Below are 21,286 nucleotides of genomic sequence, written 5' to 3'. Positions count from 1 at the left end.
ATATAAGAAATTCCATTTGATAATATAAGTGATAATACTGAAGATGATGGATTTCTGTTTTGTTTTGTTTTGATCAAAAGCAACCAATATCTTTACTCTTTCAACAGGACATTGTGACAAATGTTTCACCCAGAATCATCCGGGGTATCACCTCTGGCCCCATGTATGGCCCTGGACAAAGCTCCTTCCTGAATATTGAGCTCATTAGTGAAAAGACAGCTGCCTATTGGTGTCAAAGTATCCAAGAACTAAAGGCTGACTTTCCAAACAATGTAAGTACAAATAACATTGAAAACAAGAGACCTGGAATATGTTGGTTGAATGTTTATTTAAACATTTAATTCATAGGCTTATAAATATTAATGTGTATAATATATAATATGTTTTATGAAAAAATCTGCTGGTTTTTTGTTGATGCCTAGAAAGATAAAAAAAGAAAAGGAAGTAAGTTTGCGGGGCTTCATGGCTCATGCCTGTAATCCTAGCTACACGGGAGACTGAGATCTGAGGATCAAGGTTCAAAACCAGCCCAGGCACAAAAGGACCTGACAGTCTTATCTCCAATGAACCTCTAGAAAATAGGAAGTGGGGCTGTGGCTCAAGGGTACAGGGGAAGCCTTGAGCTGAAGAGCTCAGGGACAGTGCCCAGGCTGAGTTCAAGCCCCATGACCCACAAAAAAAGAAGAAAAAAAATAGAAAGAAAGCAAGAGAGAGAAAGAGAGAGAGAGAGAGAGAGAGAGAGAGAGAGAGAGAGAGAGAGAGAGAGAGAGGGAGAGAGAGAGAGAGAGAGAGAGAGAGAGAGAGAGAGAGAGAGAGAGAGAGAGAGAGAGAGAGAGAGAGAGGAAGGAAGGAAGGAAGGAAGGAAGGAAGGAAGGAAGGAAGGAAGGAAAGAGAAAGAAAGTTAGTTCAAGAATTCATAAAACAATCCCCCAGAATTTGAGCCCCTGTTATTAATGGGGTACCAGGAAGATCTCAGAAGTTTCTACAGAAGCAATGAAATACCCATTTAATTGAATTTTCATTGTATACGGCTGGTGTTCAGAAGATGATAAACTCAGGAAGAAACTGTAAATCATTTTAAATATAAACCTAAGGCTGTGGCAGGATATTTTTTCATACTTATGAAATGTATTTTATCATTTTTGTGTTCATTTTTGATTATGCATTTTTATTATAATTAATAGAAGGGTTACAGTTATATTTGGCCAGATAGAAGGTGCATTACTTCACAAACATTGATACCTCTTCTCATATTTTTGTCCCCATTTCCTTTCCCCTTCCCTTTCCTATTTGAAATAAACAAATAAACATATATTCAATATACTAGATAACAAGGTAAAATACAGTAACAATATGAGAATAACCAAGGGACAACAAAAGAGCTGAGAAATAACATACTACATTAAGAACAAGAATCACATTATATATCTCTTGTTTCCCTATCTTGGTGGTCCTTTCATTTAGCCTCATCCTATTATGGCCTTAGGTATCTAGGTTTTGAGCTATTGTAATCTTCTGCTAGGAGAGTCCAAGGTTTGTACTAATTATTACAAATAAGGAGAATCATTGAACCTATGATCCTTTGAGGCTGGCTTACGTCACTTAATATGACTTTTTTCAAGTCTTTCCATTTCCTTACAAATGGGGCAATGTCATTCTTTCTGATGGCAGCATAGAATTCCATTGTGTATAAATACCACATCTTGTTGATTCACTCATCAACTGAGGGTCATCTGAGTTGGTTCCATATCTTTGCTATGGTAAATAGTGCTTCAATGAACATCATTGTGCTAGTGGATTTAGTATGTCTTTGTTTCTGGACAATTGGGCAAATGCCAAGAAATGGAATTGTTGGGTCATAGGGGAGCTCTATGTTTAGTCTTTTGAGGAACTGTCATACTGCTTTCCATAGTGTAGTAGTGATCCCTCCATCCACATCCCCTCCAGCATCTGTTGTTATTAGATTTCTTGATCATGGCCATTCTAACTGGAGTGAAGTGGAATCTCAGAGTTGCTTTGATTAGCATTTCTTTTATGGGTGGCAGGATATTTTATGGAATTTATATTTTTTCAATGAATTATAATTTATTGTTTTTCTAACATCCTATACAAAGTAAGTCCACTATCCTTAGGCAATTCCCCCCACCCTTCTTTTTTCCCTAAGGAACTGTACTTAAATATTATAGTATAATCATGTTTAAATGCAATGTTTATTATTGCTTTTCAGCATTGTACTTTCCCTTCCTCCTCCCCCCTTTGTTTCTTTGTTTCCTTTTTTGTGCCAGTACTGAGGCTTTAACTAAGGCCTAGGCACTGCCCCTGAGCTCTTTTGCTCAAGGCCAGTATTCATCCACTTGAATCCCAGATCCACTTTCAGCTTTTCTGATGCTTAATTGAAGATAAGAGTCTCACAGAGTTTTCGGCCTGAGCTGGCTTAGATTGTGATCCTCAGACCTCATTCTTTGTTTTAAAGAGCTGATAAGTATAAAGTTTATAGTATTGTATTATGGGAAAAATTTTCTAACAGGACAAAAGAGAGTAGTTCATATATTCAAATAATAGATATTCTCAAGTATTTAAATATTTTAAATCTAACAAATATTTGCCTATAAACCCATTTATCACAAAACCTACAAAGGAATGTGTCTAAAACGCTTTTTGCATAGCCTATGAAGCTAATTGTTTTTTTTTAATACTGATCTAATCACTTCAGTGTTCTTCCTTACCTTGAAATAATATGTAACAAATATAGTGTATATTTCCCAAAACAATCCTTAAAATGTAAAGGGAATTATTAAGACTCGTATGGAATGATTAATTTCTCCTTTTTAGCAATTTTTAACTTTCTGAGCTTTATTTTGCAGTTACCTCTACTGCATTGCAGTATTGAATTCAAGTTAGTGTCTTTTCTTTTCTATGTTGGTCTTGGGGCTTGAACTCAGAGCCTGCATGCTTTCTTCAGCTTTTTTACTGAAGGCTAGTGCTCTACACTAGTCAGTAGTCACACCACTGCTTTTTGCCTTTTGGTATTTAATTGGAGATAAGAATCTCTTGTAATTCTGGGCTCAGACTGGCTTTGAAACTAATTCCTCAGAGCTCAGATCTCAACATGCAGATTAGATAGGATTACAGGCAAAATACACGACTGTCTAGCAAGCTTTTTTTAAAGTTTGTTTTGTTTGTTTGTTTAGGGACCAACTTCTCTTAGCTTTTCTCCAAATAACCAGGTTAGGAACTGATCAACTATAAAAAGAAATGTTAATATAGGTTAACTTTCTACATAGTATTGTGTACTGGGTGATGGACTTGTAATAATGATGATGTTTGAGCACATATAGAGTACTTCAGGTTTGATAATATAAAACTTTAATATATTTTAAAGCCATTTACTCTTTCAATAGGTTTTTAAGATAGGCATCAATGGCAAAGCCGAAGATCACAGAAGTCATGCCTTTTTGTCCAAAATTGCATTTCTATATGCAATGTGTACTTAAAAGTTGATTCTTATCCTCTGTTTCTAATAATAGTATCATCTAGTATAACTACTTACATTAAAAAATACAGATCTATTTTTAATGCAGTGAAAAAATAGTTTAGCTTCTTATATAATTACTTCCATAGTATTTGGAGAAAGCACTAAGTGGAGAGAGAAAAAAATCCATGTCTTGTATTCACCTCACATAGTACTTTCTGCGGTCTTTCAAGCAGAGTAAGATGTTGTAATAATGGTCACCCAGAAATGAAGTAAGGAGACAGCAAAGCTGAGACAGAACTCCTTCATTGGCAGTCTCATATTTGAGGAGAAAGAAAAGACACTTTCAATATTCTTTTCAATTTCCCTGGTAACAATTTTCTTCTTTTATAATGCTTTTTCTGTGTGAAAACAATGCCTGCTTTTCTTTCCTCTAATTCATTCCTCACTTATAATCTAAGTGTATAATCTACACTTGAGTCATTTTCTGGATTCTTAGAACTATTTTCTTGATTCTTAGAACTAGTTTATAACACATCTTCTCCTCATATCAGAGGTAACATTTTAAATACAATTAAGATGGCATTTCCATTTGAAACTGTAGAAATAATCTGTGCACACCTAGATATGGCCCTGATCAGAAGTAGGTACCTCCCCCCCCCCATTGCTTTGGGATTATTCTGATGCCAAACCCAATGAGCTGAGTGAAAAGAGGTGATCCTTCATTTTCAAAGTTTAATTATCACTCTCACCAGAGTGTTCCCACTTCATTCTCAAGTGCTTGGCTGCCACCTTTAATGACAGGGACCAGAAAATTCAACCCAATGTGGCAGCTTCTGAGCTAGGGCTACATTTCTGAAAAAGAAATTGTACCCGGGGAAAGTTGGCCAGCAAAATATCAGACAAGGTGGATACCAATTGATCATGACACAGAGAAGACTAAAGGGATATCGTGAATATAAAATCAACAAAGACCTGCCACAATGTAAAAAGCAAGAGTTTTCTTTTCTTTTCTTTGTAAACCAATCTGTTATAGCCATGGCTACACTTGTTTGATTTTTGAGGTTTCCTTTTCTCTGTGAATTACATTTGGTGAACTGATCATTGTGGGGACAATGTATTACTAACAAAGTTGTTTTGGTTTTTAACAAAACTTGTGAGGAAGTATACTGAATAATTAGGACTTGCAGAAATAAAACGTAAGTGAATTCTTTTCACTTGCACTGCAAAAGCCTTCTGAGTCTTATATTTTAGGCTGGAAAAAATTCTTGTTATTCAAGAAACAAGCTCCACATGATTTGAAGTCACTTGATTAGTGAACAAATATTGATATTTGTTGCTATTGGTAGCAGTGATAGTATTAGGCAAAAGGCTGAAATTCCACAGTGAATCAATGGCCTTGTTAGAGAAATTAAGAATGTAAGAATTAATGATATGCAGCCATATTTTTATTATATTATTAATTCATTGCTGTCTAAATCCTGTCTCTATTAATTACTGAGACAAAAGCCTTATACACATTCACATACAAAAATTAATTCAATTAACGTTAATTAATTAAATTCTGAAACAAAATAAAATGGCTGGTCTCTATCGGCCCTCCTAATGGTAGCCAAAGGCATCTAAATTCAGAAATCTCAACCTTATCTTTGGACTCTTCAGGTACACTGAAAAAGTGTACAACCTCTGCTTTTCCAAATACTGGTTTTGAAAGCACAAAACAAAATGTCTGAGATTATGAAAGATTCCTGTGACACAAAAATAAAATTGTCCCTATACTTTTGTAATACAGGGAGTATAATTATAGGTATTACTCTGTCATAAGAATGGCATAACACATTCCAGGATATACTAAGTACTGAAATTTTGGTAGGGTCTCCCACGTAAGTGTTTTGAGGTATCCACAGCAACTGTACCAAGTCTCTGATCTCTGCCTGTGCTGTTGCAGCATATCTATCATGTTTCTATGGTTTGTCACATTTGTGATTAAGGAATACTGAATATAGGATGTTACTACAAAATAAGACTAATTTTTCCCATTTATGTTCCAAAAGTTGAATTTGAAAATTTCAATTCTAAGTATTCATCATGCTCTTCTGGAGTCTGAGTAGTTTCTCTTAGTGCGATCATTTAAAAAGATATAGCATTAGAGTGAATGTTCATCTGTGTATGTGTGCATGAGTGTGAAAGTATGGGTATGTATTTCTTTGCTATATATATATATGTATGGATTGCTACAAAGCTATTAATTCTGTTGCATGCAAATCTCATTACTTAGAGTGCTTAACATAGATCATGATTATAAAATTACATGAGGACTATTTACTGGGGGAATTGTCTGTGTGCCAGACATTGTGTTGCAAGTATTTTTGCAAATATAAACGTTTCTTCTTTGTTAAGAAGAGAGATTTCCCCACATTTTTTTCATTTTCATTTTACTTTTTTTAAGAATTTATTAACATTGATTTTTACATCGTATTTTAAATGACAGGTTTAACAAACAAGTGTTCAAGAAGGAAATCTCTATCTATAATCACTTGGACTTAGTATTTAGAACTTAATCAAAATTAGGCTAAGGGTTTGTATGTCATAGAAACATTAATTTATGAAATAAAACATTATGTCTATAGAGTCATAGGTTTTTATATCTATATAGGTATGTTTATGTTTCCTATACCATGTCCATTGCATTGGGTATGCAGTTATTGAGTCCTCGCTCTTGTACCCTTTGGATGTAATAGCCACATATTAAGGATACCATGTGCCTTTTGTTCCTTAGGTCTTGACTTGTCTCACTCAACATGATTCTCTCTAGATTCATCTACTTCCCTGTGAATGCCATTATTTTATCTTGTCTTTTGACTATGTAGAATTCCATTGTGTATATATTCCACATTTTCAGTATCCATTCATCAGCAGTAGGGCATCTGGATTGTTTCCATCACCTGGCTATTGTGACTAGTGCAGAGATGAACATAGCTGAGCAGGTGTTCTTATCATATCTTGGGTTATGATGTTCAGGATAGATGCCCAGAAGTGGTATGGTGGGATTGTAGGGAAAGTTTCTTTAAGAAACCTCAACACTGCTTTCCAGAGTGGCTGAACAAGTTACATTTTCTCATATGCTTTTCTGCCATTTTAATCTCTTCTTCTGATAAGTCTCTCTTTAGTTCCCTTACCCATTTAGTGAATGGTTTATTGGGTCTAGGGGGGATTAATTTCTTGAGTTCCCCGTAGATACTGGATATTAAGCATTTGTCAGATGTATTATTGGTGAATATCTTTTCCCAGTTGGTTGGCTGTCTCTCTACTTTTGCGACTATGCTTTTATCTGTACAGAAACTTTTTATTTTTAGGTAGTCCCATTTATTGAGTCTCTCTTCTATCTGTTGTGACCCTGGGATTCTGTTCAGGAATCTTTTGCCTGTGCCTATGAGTTCCAGTGTCTCTCCTACTTTATCATGTAGCAGTTTCACAGTTTCTGGTCTGACGTTGAGGTCTTTGATCCACTTTGAGTTAATGCTTGTACATGGTGAAAGGCTAGGGTCAATTTTTAGTTTTCTGCATGTGGCTGCCTAGTTTTGCCAGCACCAATAATTGAATAGACTGTATTTGTTCCACTGTATACCTTTGGCTCCTTTGTCAAATACAAGTTGCCTATAGGTATGTGGTTCTATTTCTGGGTCTTCCATTCTGTTCCACTGATCTTCTGGTCTGTTTTTGTGCCAATACCAAGTGGTTTTTGTTATTATGGCTCTATAGTAGAATTTGAAGTCTGGTATTGTAATACCTCCAGCATTGCTCTTTTTGCCTAGAATTGTTTTGGCTATTCTAGGTCTTTTCTTGTTCCATATGAATCTTTGAATTATATCTTCTATTTCAGTAAAGAATGTCTTTGGGATTTTGATGGGGATTGCATTGAATTTGTATATCGATTTTGGCAGTATAGCCATTTTCACTATGTTGGTTCTCCCTAGCCATGAGCCTGCGATGTCTTTCTATTTCCTAGTGTCCTGTTTAATTTCTTTCATTAGGCTTTTATAATTTTCATTGAATAATTCCTTTACATCTTTGGTTAAGTTAATTCCTAAGTATTTTATTCTTTTGGGGGCTATTGTGAAGGTATCATTTTCTTGATTTGGCCTTCTGTTTGTGTATTGTTGGTGTACAAGAAGGCTACTGACTTCTGAAGGTTAATTTTGTATCCTGTCACTTTGCTAAAGTAGTTTATTAATTCTAGAAGTTTGGGAGTGGAGTTTGTTGGGTCACTCAAGTAGAGGATCATGTCGTCTGCGAATAAGGATAATTTAATTTCTTCTTTCCCTATGTGGATCCCTTTGATGTCCTTTTCTTGTCTTATTGCTCTGGCTAAGGGTTCCAGCCTATATTGAAGAGAAGTGGAGAGACTGGGCATCCCTGTCTAGTTCCTGATTTTAAGTTGAATGGTGCCAGTCTTTCACCATTTAGTATAATACTGGCTGTAGGTTTTTCATATATGGCTTTAAATATTTTGAGCAATGTACCTCTTATTCCTATTTTTTCTAGTGCTTTCAACATGAATGGATGTTGTATTTTGTCAAATGCCTTCCCCACATCCAGAGAAATTATCATATTATTCTTATCCTTATCTCCATTAATGTGATGTATTACATTGATTGATTGATTTGTGAATGTTAAACCAGCCTTGCATCTGTGGGATGAAGCCCACTTGATCATAGTGTATGATTTTTAAAATTTGTTTCTGGATTCTGTTGACTAATATTTTATTGAGGAGTTTTGTGTCTGTGTTCATTAGCAAGATAGGTGTTTAGTTTTCTTTTTTAGTTGGGTCTTTCCCTGGTTTGGGGATGAAAGTAATATTAGCTTCATAAAATGAGTTTGGTATTGCTCCTTCTGTTTCTATTTCTGAGAAAAGTTTCAAGAGTTTAGGTGTTATTTCATCTTTAAACATCTTGTAGAATTCCGTAGTGAAACCATCTGAACCTGGGCTCTTTTTGGTTGGCATTTCCCTGATTGCTTCCACAATTTCATTGTAAGAGATTGTTCAGTGTGAGTAGTCTATATTTATTTAAGAAATCGTCCATTTCTAGTAGATTTTCTTGTTTCTTTGAATATAGGCCCTGGTAGTACTTATTCATTATGGACTGAATTTCTTGGAAATCAGTTGTGATTGTTCCCATGGGGTCTCTAATCTTGTTTATTTGTGTCTCCCCTCTCCTTTTTTTTTTATTAATCTTGCCAGGGGTCTGTCTATTTTGTTGACTCTTTCAAAGAAACAACTTTTTGATTTATCAATTTTGTGTATAGTTGATCTTATTTCAATCTCTGATATTTCTGATTTTATTTTTGTTATTTCTGTCCTTCTAGTTGTTTTAGAATTAACTTTTTCTTGCTCTTCTAGGTGTTTCAGGGTTTTTTTAGGTTATTTACATGCTCTTCTTCTGTTTTTTTAATATGCGCTCCTAGTACGATAAATTTGCCTCTTAGAACTGCTTTTGTTCTGTCCCTTAAGTTCTTTTGTGATTGTCATTACATTCATGTAAGTTTTTAATTTATTTTCTGATTTGATCTGTTACCCAGGAGTTATTCAGATGTGTGTTGTTCAGTTTCCAAGTGATTGAATGTTTTTTGACTTTGACTGTTCAGAATTAGTCTGACTCCACTGTGGTCTGATAGAATGCATGGAATTATATCAGTCCTCTTGTATCTGCTTAAGTTTTCTATGAACTATTATATGATCTATTTTGGAGTGTGTTCCATGTGCTGCTGAGAAAAATGTAAAAAGTTTCGCTGTTGGGTGGAAGACTCTGTGTATATCTGTTAAGCCCAACTGGGCTATGGTGTCATTTAAGTCGATGGTGTCTTTGCTGAACTTTTGTTGAGTTGACCTGTCAGTTGTTGAGAGTGGAGTATTGAGGTCACCGACAATGATCGTGTTTGAGTCTATCTTGTTCTGTAATTCTAAGAGAGTTTGTTTGATGAATTTGGGTGCTCCCGTGTTGGGGGAGTAAATGTTTATAACTGTAATATTATGGGCATGAATTGTATCCTTTACTAATATGTAATGGCCATCTCTATCTTTATATACCGATTTTACTGAGAAGTTAATTTTGTTGGAGATTAAGATTGCTACTCCTGCTTTTTTGCATGGTGCGTTGGAGTGGAAAATTCATTTCCATCCTTTCACTTGGAATTTCTGTTTTTGGCGGTGAGGTGAGTCTCTTGGAGGCAACATATGGAGGGGTGGTGTTTCTTAACCCAGTCTACTGCTCTGTGTCTTTTGATTGGATTGTTCAGCCCGTTCACATTTAGGGAAATTATGGAGGAGTGGTCAGTGTCCATTGTCATTATTTATTTTTACTTCTAAGTTTCTTTCTCTCTTTTTCTCCCTTTTATGTTTAGTGAATTATAGATATTTGCTTTTTGATGGGTGTTCTTGATGTTCTACAATTTGTTCTCGATTAGTTAATATTTTTTGTAACTCTGGTTTAGTGTGCATGTATTCATAAAGCTTCTTTTTGGAGTGAAATATTCTTGTTTCTCCCTCAAATGTAAATGCTAGTTTTGCTGGATATATTAGTCAGTCTGGGTTGGCAGTTGTTGGTCTTCAGGACATCAATGATATTTTTCCAAGCTTGTCTTGCATTTAGGGTTTGCGTCAAGAGATCTGCTGTAATTCAATTTTTTTTCCCATTGTAGAATATCTTTTTGTTTTTGCAGCATTTAAGATCAATTCCTTGGTATTCGGGTCTAGTGTCTTTACTATGATATGTCTAGATGAGTTCCTTCTAGGATCTTGCCTGTTTGGAGTCCTGAAACCTTCAATAATGTGATTATTTTCCCTTTCGAGGTTGGGGAAGTTCTCTGCTATGATTTTGGTGAATAAGGGTTGCATTCCTTTGTCCTGAAATTCGGCCCCTCATCAATCCCTATTATATGAAGGTTAGACTTCTTTACTGCATCTGCCAGGTCCTGGAGTTCTCTCTGGTGGGTTCTGACTAATCTTTCCAAGGTGGTGATTCTGTGTTCCAGCTCTTGTGTTTTATCTTCCATTCCTGATGTTCTATTCTCCATTTCAGTCAATCTGCTGCTTAATGTCTCCATTTTTGCTTGAAGTGTGGACACTGAGCTGATCATGTCTGCTGAGAGGGTATTGAACTTTTCTTCCACTTCTCTTTTGAATTCGAAGTGTTCCTTGGAAATTTCTTGCTTTTGTTTTTGGAATTCAGCCTTCATTTCCAAAATCATCTCCTTGATTTGAGTGAGATTTCGTGTCTCTTCAGGTGTCATTTCTTGGGATGGTGACGTCTCTCTCACCCCTTCGCTCTTGTTTCCTTTTGGGCTTTGTGTGGGACTTTGATTATTTATGTATGTTGTAATTCATCTTTATGCTCTCCTAGGCATCGAGAACTGTTGTTTTAGTTTGCTTTGTGGTTGGTAGGTGGCGGTCTTTACTTGGATTGGGACTGGTGATTCTGGGAATCTGTGTAAACCTGTGGTTGTTGGCCAAATTGATTTCACTGCTGATTAGGTCAGAGTTTGCAGTTTTTGCAGGTGTTCGGCCTGCTGTACGACTAGCTCTCAGCCCAACCAATGGCCTCACAGTGGGTTGGTTTTCCTGCGATGTTTCCAGGGGCGGCCCCTGGCCAAGGGTCTGGAGTTTGGGGGTTTCCAGGAGCTCTCCGCTGGACCAGTTGGTTTCAGCTCTCTTCCCAGTGGCGGGGCCCAGCCTAGGATGCCAAGGGTGGAGCTGCACCTTTCTGATTGTCAGAAGGTGAGCTTGGCTACTGGTCTTCCCTTCAGTTCCCTGCTGTGTTTCCATGGCTTTGGCCAGAAATCTGTGACTGTTTGGGGGGGGGGACCCTTGGTGCTGTCTTGCTGGGGATTCCCAGCTGGAGGGTGTCCTGCTCAAGATTTGAGTGGGACAGATGCTGGCTCCTCGACTCCCACACACCCCACCCACTGTTGGAAGGCAGGGTCTCAGCACCCCCCACTCTCCAGATCCCGTAGCCTGGGAGAGGAATCTGTTGGGTGGGTGAGCTGGGACACCTCTGCCCCCTTTGGTGGGGTGCTGGGTTTTAGTGCCTGCCTGCCTGTCAGTCTCCAGTCCCAGGCCTGGGGGAGGAGTCTGTTGGGAGAGTGGGGGCTGGGACACCTTGGCCTCCCTTGGTGGGGTGCTGGGTCTTAGCCCCCGCCCACCTGTCAGTCTCCAGTCAATGGCCTGGGGGAGGGGGCAGTTGAGGGAAGGGACAGGATTCTAAATTCCTTGACCCCCTGCCCTTGCCAGTCTTTCTCCTGCGGGGTGGAGGGGTGTGAGTTAAGTTCTATAGCTCGCCACCAGCTCTGCTTTCCCAATGGGTTTGGGGACCCACTGGGCTACCCGCTGGGCTACTCACTCCTCTGCCTTTTGGCTGTGGGCTGCTCCAAGGTGTTGGAAAATCAATCACTCCCCTCGGGTCTCTGCCTTTGCCTGTCTTCCACATCTGGGTTCCACTGCTTGCTGGTCTAGTCTGTGCTGGTTCCTGCATCTGGCTTCTGCCACTTGCTGTCCTGGTCTATGCTGGTTTCTGCGGCGATCAGGGCTGCCCGGCCCGTTGCCCTCTCCCGCTGCTTTTCCTGGCTTGGAGCTGGTGGCGAGGGGTGGGGGAGCTTTATCTGGATTTCTTTTCCGGTTTGAGTCCTTCTCCATTGCTTCTTGAGGTTGTTGTTATGGATTTCTTAAGGTAGTTGGCTCATGGGATTCCCTAGTTCTCTCTTTTTGTGGCAGAGAGCTAGGCAGCATCCCTATTGTCTCAGTGCCATCTTCCTCTTCTTTCATTTTACTTTTTATTTCTTATTAATTTTTTTTTTTACAGAAGATAACATTCACAGTGAGTGCATTTCTGTTCTGGGTCAGAGCCCTAGTGGGTAAATATGCTAGAAATGTCTATCTTTCATTACACGTTGAGGAGGTCTATTCAGCCCCAAGTAAATAAGACATGAAGAACTTACACAGGAGCTGTGGCGAATGGCTGTAATCCTAGCTACTCATAAGGCTGAGATCTAAGGATTGTGGTTCAAAGACAACAGGGGATCTAGAGACCAAGAGACTCTTATTTCCAATTATAGAAAATGTGAAGTTGCACTTATGCTTAAGGGATAGAATGGTAGGAGAGAGAGAGAGAGAGAGAGAGAGAGAGAGAGAGAGAGAGAGAGAGAGAGAGAGAGAGAGAGAGAGAGAGGGAGAGAGAGACAGAGAGAGAGAGAGAGAGAGAGAGACAGAGAGAGAGAGAGACAGAGAGAGAGAGAGAGAGAGAGAGAGAGAGAGAGAGAGAGAGAGAGAGGGGGAGAGGGAGGAAGGAAGGAGAAAAATTTACTTGATAAAGAAGAATTTTCTGTCATTAGCCATTAATTTTGTCCTTAATCTTTCTGTTCAAGGTATTAGGGCATTTTACAATCTAGCACATTTAATTAACCGCAAAACAACAACAATGACAAAAAAATCAGCAATTCAAGTTTGAATCATTATTTGGCCTCACCTTAAATTAAACATTCAGAACAAAGTGGATCATGTATAAGTCTGTTTTGTATCCTTTGAGCAAGAAGGATGCTCAAAATATCTCAAATTGTCTCTGTGTGGCATGGAGTCTTTGAGCATTCTGACAATGTATAACAGCTTTTACTTTTTGTGTTCTGACACAAGCAAAATTCTTAAGGTCATTAAAGATTCCCATTATATGAAAATGAAATTCTCACAATTCTTTAAAATGGAGATATAATAATATATGTGTATGAAAAAATAAATAACACATCTCAGGCCTACCAACTACTGCAAGTTTGGTATAATCTCACATATTAAGTGTTTGAGTCATACACCCCATAATCTCCTGGGGTGGGCAGAGGGGAGGGATGAAGGCTTTTTCTGTCAAGGCTGCATTCTAACACTTGAGCCACATCTGACTTTCTAATCCTTAACTTGAGATGAGTCTCATGTACTTTTCTGACCAGTCTGGCTTTGAATTATGATCTTCGTATCTCAGCCTCTTGAGTAGCTAACAAATATGAGTCCACAGTACTTAGCTGTGTTAATTCTTTTATTATATATCAATCCAAATAGCTGAGAAAAGGAAAAGATCTAAATCTAACTTACAAAGAAAAAAAAACACAATGAATTAAGTGAAAATATGTTCTGTAGTTAAGGAAAAGGCAGAATAAAGAGACCTGAAAAAATTATTAGTAAACCTAATCTGTTAGTAAACTCTTAGTAAACCTAAGGGACCCATAATGAAACTTTCTAAAAGAAGAAAGGGATGGATGACATGGCTCTAGTGGTATATTTGAGGACAGCTTCAAGAAAACTAGTAATAAGTCAGGTTTATCCAAGCAGATTGAGAGTTACAGAGTAGAAAATGTGAAGAAATGATGGCTTTACTTTTCCAATTTTGCTGAAAATTACAACCATTCCTCCATCATTTCCAGAAAAAATAATATAATAACAAAATACAAGATACTTAATAAACTCATGATTATCATGAGGAAAGCGACATCAAAATAATCAAAGCAGTGATAAAATCTTTAAAACAACTGGATGTGGGGCTGGCAGCCTAGCCTGGTGGTGAAGTGCTTGCCTGGCATGCATGAAGCCCTGGGTTTGATTCCTGGGTACCACATAGACAGAAAAAACTGGAAGTGGTGCTATGGCTTGCCTTGAGCAAACATGTTCAAGAACAGTGCCCAGGCCCTGATTACGAGCCCCTGGACTGGAAAAAAAAAGTGGATGTAGAAAAACAATGCAAACTTGGAATTTGGAATAACAACTACAATGCGTTGCGAGGGATTAAAGATAAGATAAAGCATTTAATCTAGACTTCAAAACCCAGCAATGAATCTTTAAAAAATACGGATATCTTGAATAATGTTTAAAGTATAATAAAAAAAGAAGCCTTATGGCACAGAAAATGTTTTAAGAAAAGTTCAGACAGAAGGAAAATAATCAGTAAAGGGAACAACACTCTGGAACTCAGTGGCTTACAATTTGATTTTTCATTTTATTCTCTAATTCATTATAGGAGAGGTTTGTTAATTTAAGTAGAAGTATCAAATAATGTGGGGTTATGACATATGTAAAGATAAAATTTATGACAACAGTATGAAAATTCCAAAGGAAAGAATAAAAGGATTAGTTTCTAGTACCATAAATGAAGTTTTATATTAATTGGATGTAGACTGAAAAATTTAAAGATATTCTCAAAGTATCATAGAGAGTATTTTAAAGGTACTGTAACCCCAACTCAGAATTTAAAATAATACAACTAGGAATTACTGCTAAAAAAAACCCCAACAACAGATATAAAATGTGATCTTACAAAATAATCATTTTACTATTTGAATTTCATGACATTTTTGCAATGACAAATATAGAAGACTTACTGTCTAATTTAAAACCATGAATCTTCCGAACACATAAGATTTAGCAAGGTGGGTCATATGCTGGGCTTTCAAAGAAATCTCAACAATTTAAAAATAATTCTCTTCATTAAAAGTTTCTATTATCACAGTAGAATTAAATGAATAATCAACAACTGGAATATATTTTGGACACAGATAAAGTATTTTTAAAGTAAACAGTCCTAAGATGCCCTTGTTTCAAAAAAATTATATGGAAAAACTTTAAATTAAATGAAAATGACTATGTGGGACATAAAAGATAATATGCCATAAATTTCTTCTCCTGAGGAAATTTATACCAGTAAATACATCTCTCAGACATGAGGGAAAGTTCCAAATTAATGACCTCATCAATTACCTTTAAAACCTATGCGAGGAAGAGCAAGTTAAACCCAAGTATGTAAAACAAATGTCATAATAAATTGGAGCAAATCAATGACATAGGAAGCAGGGAAATACTAGGGAAAACAATGAGACTAAGTCTGATTCCTTAAGAAGATTAAAATCTACCAAACTTCAGTGAGGGCTAAGAAATCAGTCAATCAGTATAATTCCAGATATAGAGATTAGGGAAGGGACCATACCTGAAGATTCTACTGATTTAATAAGGGGAAAAGCACAATCTTATTAGCAACCCATGTAAATCAATTTATTCCCTTTAGTGAGCTGGAAAAATTTTCTAACAAATGCACCTAATCAAAGTTTACTTAAGCAGCAAGAGATCATGGGAAAGAAATTGAATATCTACTTCATAGTATTTACATGAAGAAAATTTCAATCCTGCATGCCTTCATAAGAGAAAGCTGAGATCTGGGGATTGTGGTTCAATGGCCACCTACAAAGACAAATCTGCAAGACTTTTATTTCCAATAAACTAGCCAAATTACAAAAGAAAAATGTGGACCAAGTGGTAGAGCATCAGCTTTAAGTAAAAAAGAGAAAGAAAGAAGGAAAGAAAGAAAAAAGAAATGAAGAAAAGGGAGGAAGGAAGGAAGGAAAAAAGAAAATGCTATGCAAGCACTGAGGCTTTGAGTTCAATCATCAGAACTTGCACCAAAACAAAAATCCCAGGGAAATGTAAAGTATTAAAGAAACAAATCCTAAACAACAGAAATAAACATCTAAACCTTTCCTATTTTGAGTTTCTGTAATAATAAAATTATAGTTAACTTATTACTGTAATCAGCATAGTGCCTGTTAGCATAGACAAACAACTCAGTAAAACAACTGTATAAACAACTGACTTTTATTTGTTTATTTATTTATGTGACTTTCTTTTTCTAATTGTATTTTATTGTCAGGATGATATGTAGAAGGGTTACAATTGCATTCATCAGATAGTATGTACATTACTTCTTGAACATGGATACACCTTCCCATGGTTTTTTTTCCCCACTTTCTCTCCCTCTTCCTCTCCCAATCATCTTGTTTTTCCCTTACCTTCTCTATTTCAAGTAAACAAATAAAGGTATATACAATAAACAACTGACTTTTAAAAAGTAAAAAGCAATTCAGTGTGCAGAGAATTTAATTTAATTTAACAAATGGTGGTGATGAAAATGGGTATTCCTATCTGCCAAAAAGGGAGAATTTTTGATTTATATGATATAATATGAAATTAATTTATATTTAAGTGAAGAAAGACCATGAAAATTCTTGAATGAAATATACAAGAAAATCCTCGTAATTTTAGGTTAGGTAAATATTTCTTCTTCAGATCATTGTGCTGGGGGACATGAAACTAGAAGAAATCAAGTACTTCAGTCTTCCAATGCATTGTTCAGAAAAACAAAAAACAGGGTCCAGGAGTTTGGCCTACTGGTAGAGTGCTTGCCTAGCATGCGCGAAGACCTGGGTTCAATTCCTCAGTACCATGTACATAGAAAAAGTTGAAAGTGGTGCTGTGGCTCAAGTGGTAGAACTCTAACCTTGAGAAACCCTAGGACAGTGTCAAGGCCCTGAGCTCAAACCCAGGACTGGAAAACACACACACACACACACACACATAAATCACAGACTGAGAATGTATTTACAAGTCTGATAAAAGACTTACAGTCAGAATATAGTTCTTAAAATATCAAAACCAAGCAATAAAAACAAATGGAATCGTGTGTCGCCAGACATAGGATCATGTGTGGTGGCACGTATCTTGAATTCTAGCTATCAAGGGAATTGAGATACAAGGATCAAGGGTCAGCCTTGGCCATCTGCCAAGCCTCGGTCTCTTAATTGTTCTTCATGAAAATGTCCAGTGTTTTGATCACCTTCTCTTTGATACCGAGTCAAAGGAATTAGCATTTAGTTAAAGATTATTAAGAAAGGAAATGTTAGTTGGATTTTTAAGCTTTGTCTTTGAAATGTCAGTGTTTCTTGTCATTTAGTAAAAAATAAATAAATAAAGATCTGAGGAAAGTCCATCAGATCTTTTTAAGCAGTCATTATACAAGCAGTAGCTGGTTACAATATGCTTTCCCTCTGATTCCCTTTCATTCTAGAATCATGCTTCTCATTGGCTGGCATTTCTCTGATTTGGAAATATGGTATTAGACACAAAAACTTTTGTCAAAGGGATGCTGAGGTTCAAGAAATTTTATTGAATTCAGATACTTCTTGGATAGAAACTAACTCATGTCTGGTGCTCATCCCTTCAAAGCCAACCCAAGCCAAAAAGTCCCAAGGACTCTCACCTCCAATAAACTATTTAGAAAATGCCAGAAGACAGTCAAGGACAGTGCCCAGACCCCAAGTTCAACCCCAGGACTGATACAAAAGAGAGACAGAGAGAGAGAGATAGAGAAACAACTCTCAAAGAATGGAAACAGCATATAAAATGTATACCCAAATCATTTTGAAATCTTAAAAAAATGTCAGTATTCAAAAACTTGGGAAATATGTTCAGTACTTAATATCTTCACTTAATATGAATTTGGTAGCTTTTAATTCAGACAATGTGGTATTTTGTAGTGTTCAAACTGTAAAACTTTCTTCTCTTCAAAAGTGAAGGGTGACAGGAAAAAGACAAGATGAAGTAAAACTGCTAAAATTACCCTCCTCCTATTTACCCTTGAAAATTACTAAAATGTATTATTTTTCCATACAGTAAATACATACAGGCCCATTTAATCCATTGATTTTTTAAAGCAATTTTACACAAAAGCACCTTGATTGTAGGACAGGTTAAAATTTAGCAGACAAGTTAAAGATTGTTAAATAAGATCCTAACGTTGTTTGTGTTCCATTAACCTCATCACAGATTACTTATCTAATTTTTTAATTTATTTTTTTCCTTCTGAATTACAACCACCTTCCTCTCTTCTCTAATGTTTTTCTCTTTTATCTACTTGTAAATATTTTACTCAAGAAAAAATACAAAATACTAGTAGGAGAAACATTGTGAAATTAGTACTTTTTGAAATGTGTTTTCATAAGAGACTACCTTCACATTTCCCCATTATTTCATCTAAGGCACTTGTTTGAATGTTCTTTTTTTATTCTTTTGCTTGTGCTTATTTTAAATATATATATATATATACATATATATATTTTTTTTTTTTTTTTACCAGTCCTGGGGCTTGAACTCAGGGCCTGGGCACTGTCCTTGGACTTTCTCAAGGCTAGGCTTCTACCCCCCTGAGCCACAGCATCACTTTTGGCTTTTTCTGTATATGTTGTAACTAGGAATCAAATCTAGAGATTTGTGTATGGTAGGTAAGCACTCTGCCACAAAGCTACATTCCCGACCTTAAAATAAATTCTCAACACATTGCCCATTTAAATGCTTATATATGTTAGGGTCCGTGATCAAAGGAACGAGTCTGACACAAAAGCGGAATTTGGAAGTTAAGTTAAACGGAGTTTTATTCCGTGCCTAGCATCGAGAATCATACTCACCGATCAGGGCCACCTCTAAGATGTGAGCCACCTCTAAGATGTGAGCGAGAGAGCGACCCCGCCTGATCTTACAGGCTACTTTTATAGGCCCCAGCCATGTGGTTGGGCTGGACATATACAGGTGGCCAATGGAATTCAGCATCGTTGATTGATGGCTGGGGCAACCACTGACACCTTTGCTGTTTGAACTGACCTATCATTTCGGTGGGCTTCTGGTGCACTGCTCTGACGACAAAGGAAGGGGAGGGAATTCCCTGGCAGGCCAAGGGGGGTGGGGTGGGGAGGAATTCTGGTAACTCCACCTGGTTTAGCTGCTCTTGTAATCTAAGCTGTTATCAGAGATTCTGCAGCCCCTGCCTCAGGTCAAGTCCTTTGTCATAAAGATGGAAAATGCCTAGAGTGGATGTCGGGAAGTCAAGAAAGGGGTCCCTTCATCTATTCTATTTTAATAACTTCCTTTTAATCCCTATTTATGTCTGATGATTCATTCCATTCAGGATTAATTTAAGGCTTTGATTCACAGTTTAATCGACAAAATTTGAAATCTTTGGGCAAGGGTGGAACAGAGAGTGATAGAAGGAATGACATGGATCAAGATTTCTCTCTTTCATGAGTTGATATATGACTTGAAATCCCTTGATACAACAACTTAAAATAATTTGAAAAATAACTTGAATAAAAAATAAGGTGCAAGTTCCAAACTAGTTTGTACAGATAAGTATGTGAGATTCTTGTTAGTAATTAATCACCAAAAACCATGAAGTGACAGGGTGTCAAGTGAGACATAAGGCCTTGAGTTCAAGGCCTAGTACTGGCCCCCCTCAAAAAAATAGTAAGAAGAAGAAGAGGAGGAGAGGAGAAAGATGGGAGAGGAGGGATGGAATGAGAAGGGAATGCAAAGAAAGAAAGAGGAGGGAGGGAGAGAGGGAAGAAGAAAAGGAGGAAAAACATAACAATAAAAGGAAAAAGTTTTACTCTAGAGAAAAATCCATTGAATGATAACAGTGACTATATTAATATTATTAGTGATTGATACAGAATAGTTTCAACAAATATTGTTAAAAATGATTAACTGGAAAAATTTATGTGGTAATTAAATTCTACTGAGACATTAACACTTAGCAAAGTAATTGAGAGTGATTACAATTTAAGATGTAGTTCTGGCAGGGCACAGTGGCTCACGCCTATAATCCTAGCTAATCAGGAGGCTGAGATTTGAGGATGAAGGTTCAAAGCCAGCCTGGGCACAAAAGGACCTGAGACTCTTATCTCCAATTAACCTCTAGAAAAATGGAAGTGGGTCTTGGCTCAAGTACTGTAGGGTGGTAGCCTTGAGCTGAAGACCCCAAACACACCCAGCAGATGTTCTTTAAAACTGTAATTTGTTTCCCTCTGTTGACTTCCTTCTCTTTGTCTCACTTCTCCAGAGAGCACAACAGTTAGGAATCTCAATCCTCTTAATCACTTGCTGAAACTTCATTCCTTTGGATTTATTTGTAATCTTATGTCTCAGATAGGAATCTGAATAAAACAAAACAACTGTTTAAAAGTGTAGTGCAACTTGTTGATCCATTCATCAACTGCAGGACATCTAGGTTGGTTCCATATCTTTGCTATGGTGAATAGTGCTGCAATGAACATTGTTGTGCTAGTGGATTTAGTATGCCCTTGTTTCTGGATGGTTGGATAAATGCCAAGTAGTGGAATTGCTGGGTCATAGGGGAGTTCTATGCCTTTTGAGGCACTGCCACACTGCTTTCCATAGTGGCTGAACCAGTTTGCAGTCCCACCAACAGTGTAGTAGTGATCCCTCCTGGCCACATCCCCTCCAGCATCTGTTATTATTCGTTTTCCTGATCCTGGCCATTCTAACTGGAGTGAGGTGGAATCTTAGAGTTGTTTTGATTTGCATTTCTTTTATGAGCAGAGATGTTGAGCATTTCTTCATGTGTCTTCTTCTTCAGAGAAGACTCTCTTCAAATCTTTGGCCCATTTTTTAATGGGATGGTTGTTACTTTGGTGATTAGTTTTGGAATGATTCAATTTTTTGAGTTGTTGATATATTTTAGATATGAGGCCTTTGTCCGTTGTTTGGTTGGTGAAGATCTTCTCCCACTCTGTAGGCTTCCTAATTAATTTACTAGCTATGTCCTTTGCCATACAAAAGCTCCGCAGTTTAATGCAGTCCCACTTATCGAGCCTTTCTCTGATTTGTTGTGATTCTTGGTCCTTATAGAATGATATCGCCCCATTTGTTAGGAAATGGAAAGACTTAGAAAAAATCATATTAAGTGAAGTAAGCCAGACTCAAAGGAACTTAGGCTCAATGGTTTCCCTAATTTGTCATGATCAGTAGAAACCTTGGGCTCTTCTAGCAGAGATCTGCAATAGAGCAAAATCTTGATACATAAGGCCATATAGTATGAAGCTAATTGAAAGGACCTCCAGGAAATTGAAACAAAAGCCATATAACGAATGATTGTTGTCCTTTATGTG

General features: G+C 37.1%; 1 protein-coding gene across 1 annotated transcript in view; it reads left to right on the top strand.

The window, feature by feature from the left end:
- The window catches only part of Dpyd (dihydropyrimidine dehydrogenase), an 800,444-nt gene that overhangs the window by 437,585 nt on the left and 341,573 nt on the right, over positions 1-21,286 (top strand). The window contains exon 14 of the mRNA XM_090333954.1: positions 108-272. Coding sequence (XP_090190080.1) covers positions 108-272 — 165 coding nt within the window. The remainder of the gene's footprint in view (positions 1-107; positions 273-21,286) is intronic.

This window comes from Megascapheus bottae, chromosome 6 (genome assembly GCF_031878675.1).
Source record: "Megascapheus bottae isolate mThoBot1 chromosome 6, mThoBot2.hap1, whole genome shotgun sequence".
Lineage (NCBI taxonomy): Eukaryota > Metazoa > Chordata > Mammalia > Rodentia > Geomyidae > Megascapheus > Megascapheus bottae.
Note: the sequence above shows the minus strand (reverse complement) of the source record. Positions and strands in the feature narration are given on the sequence as shown.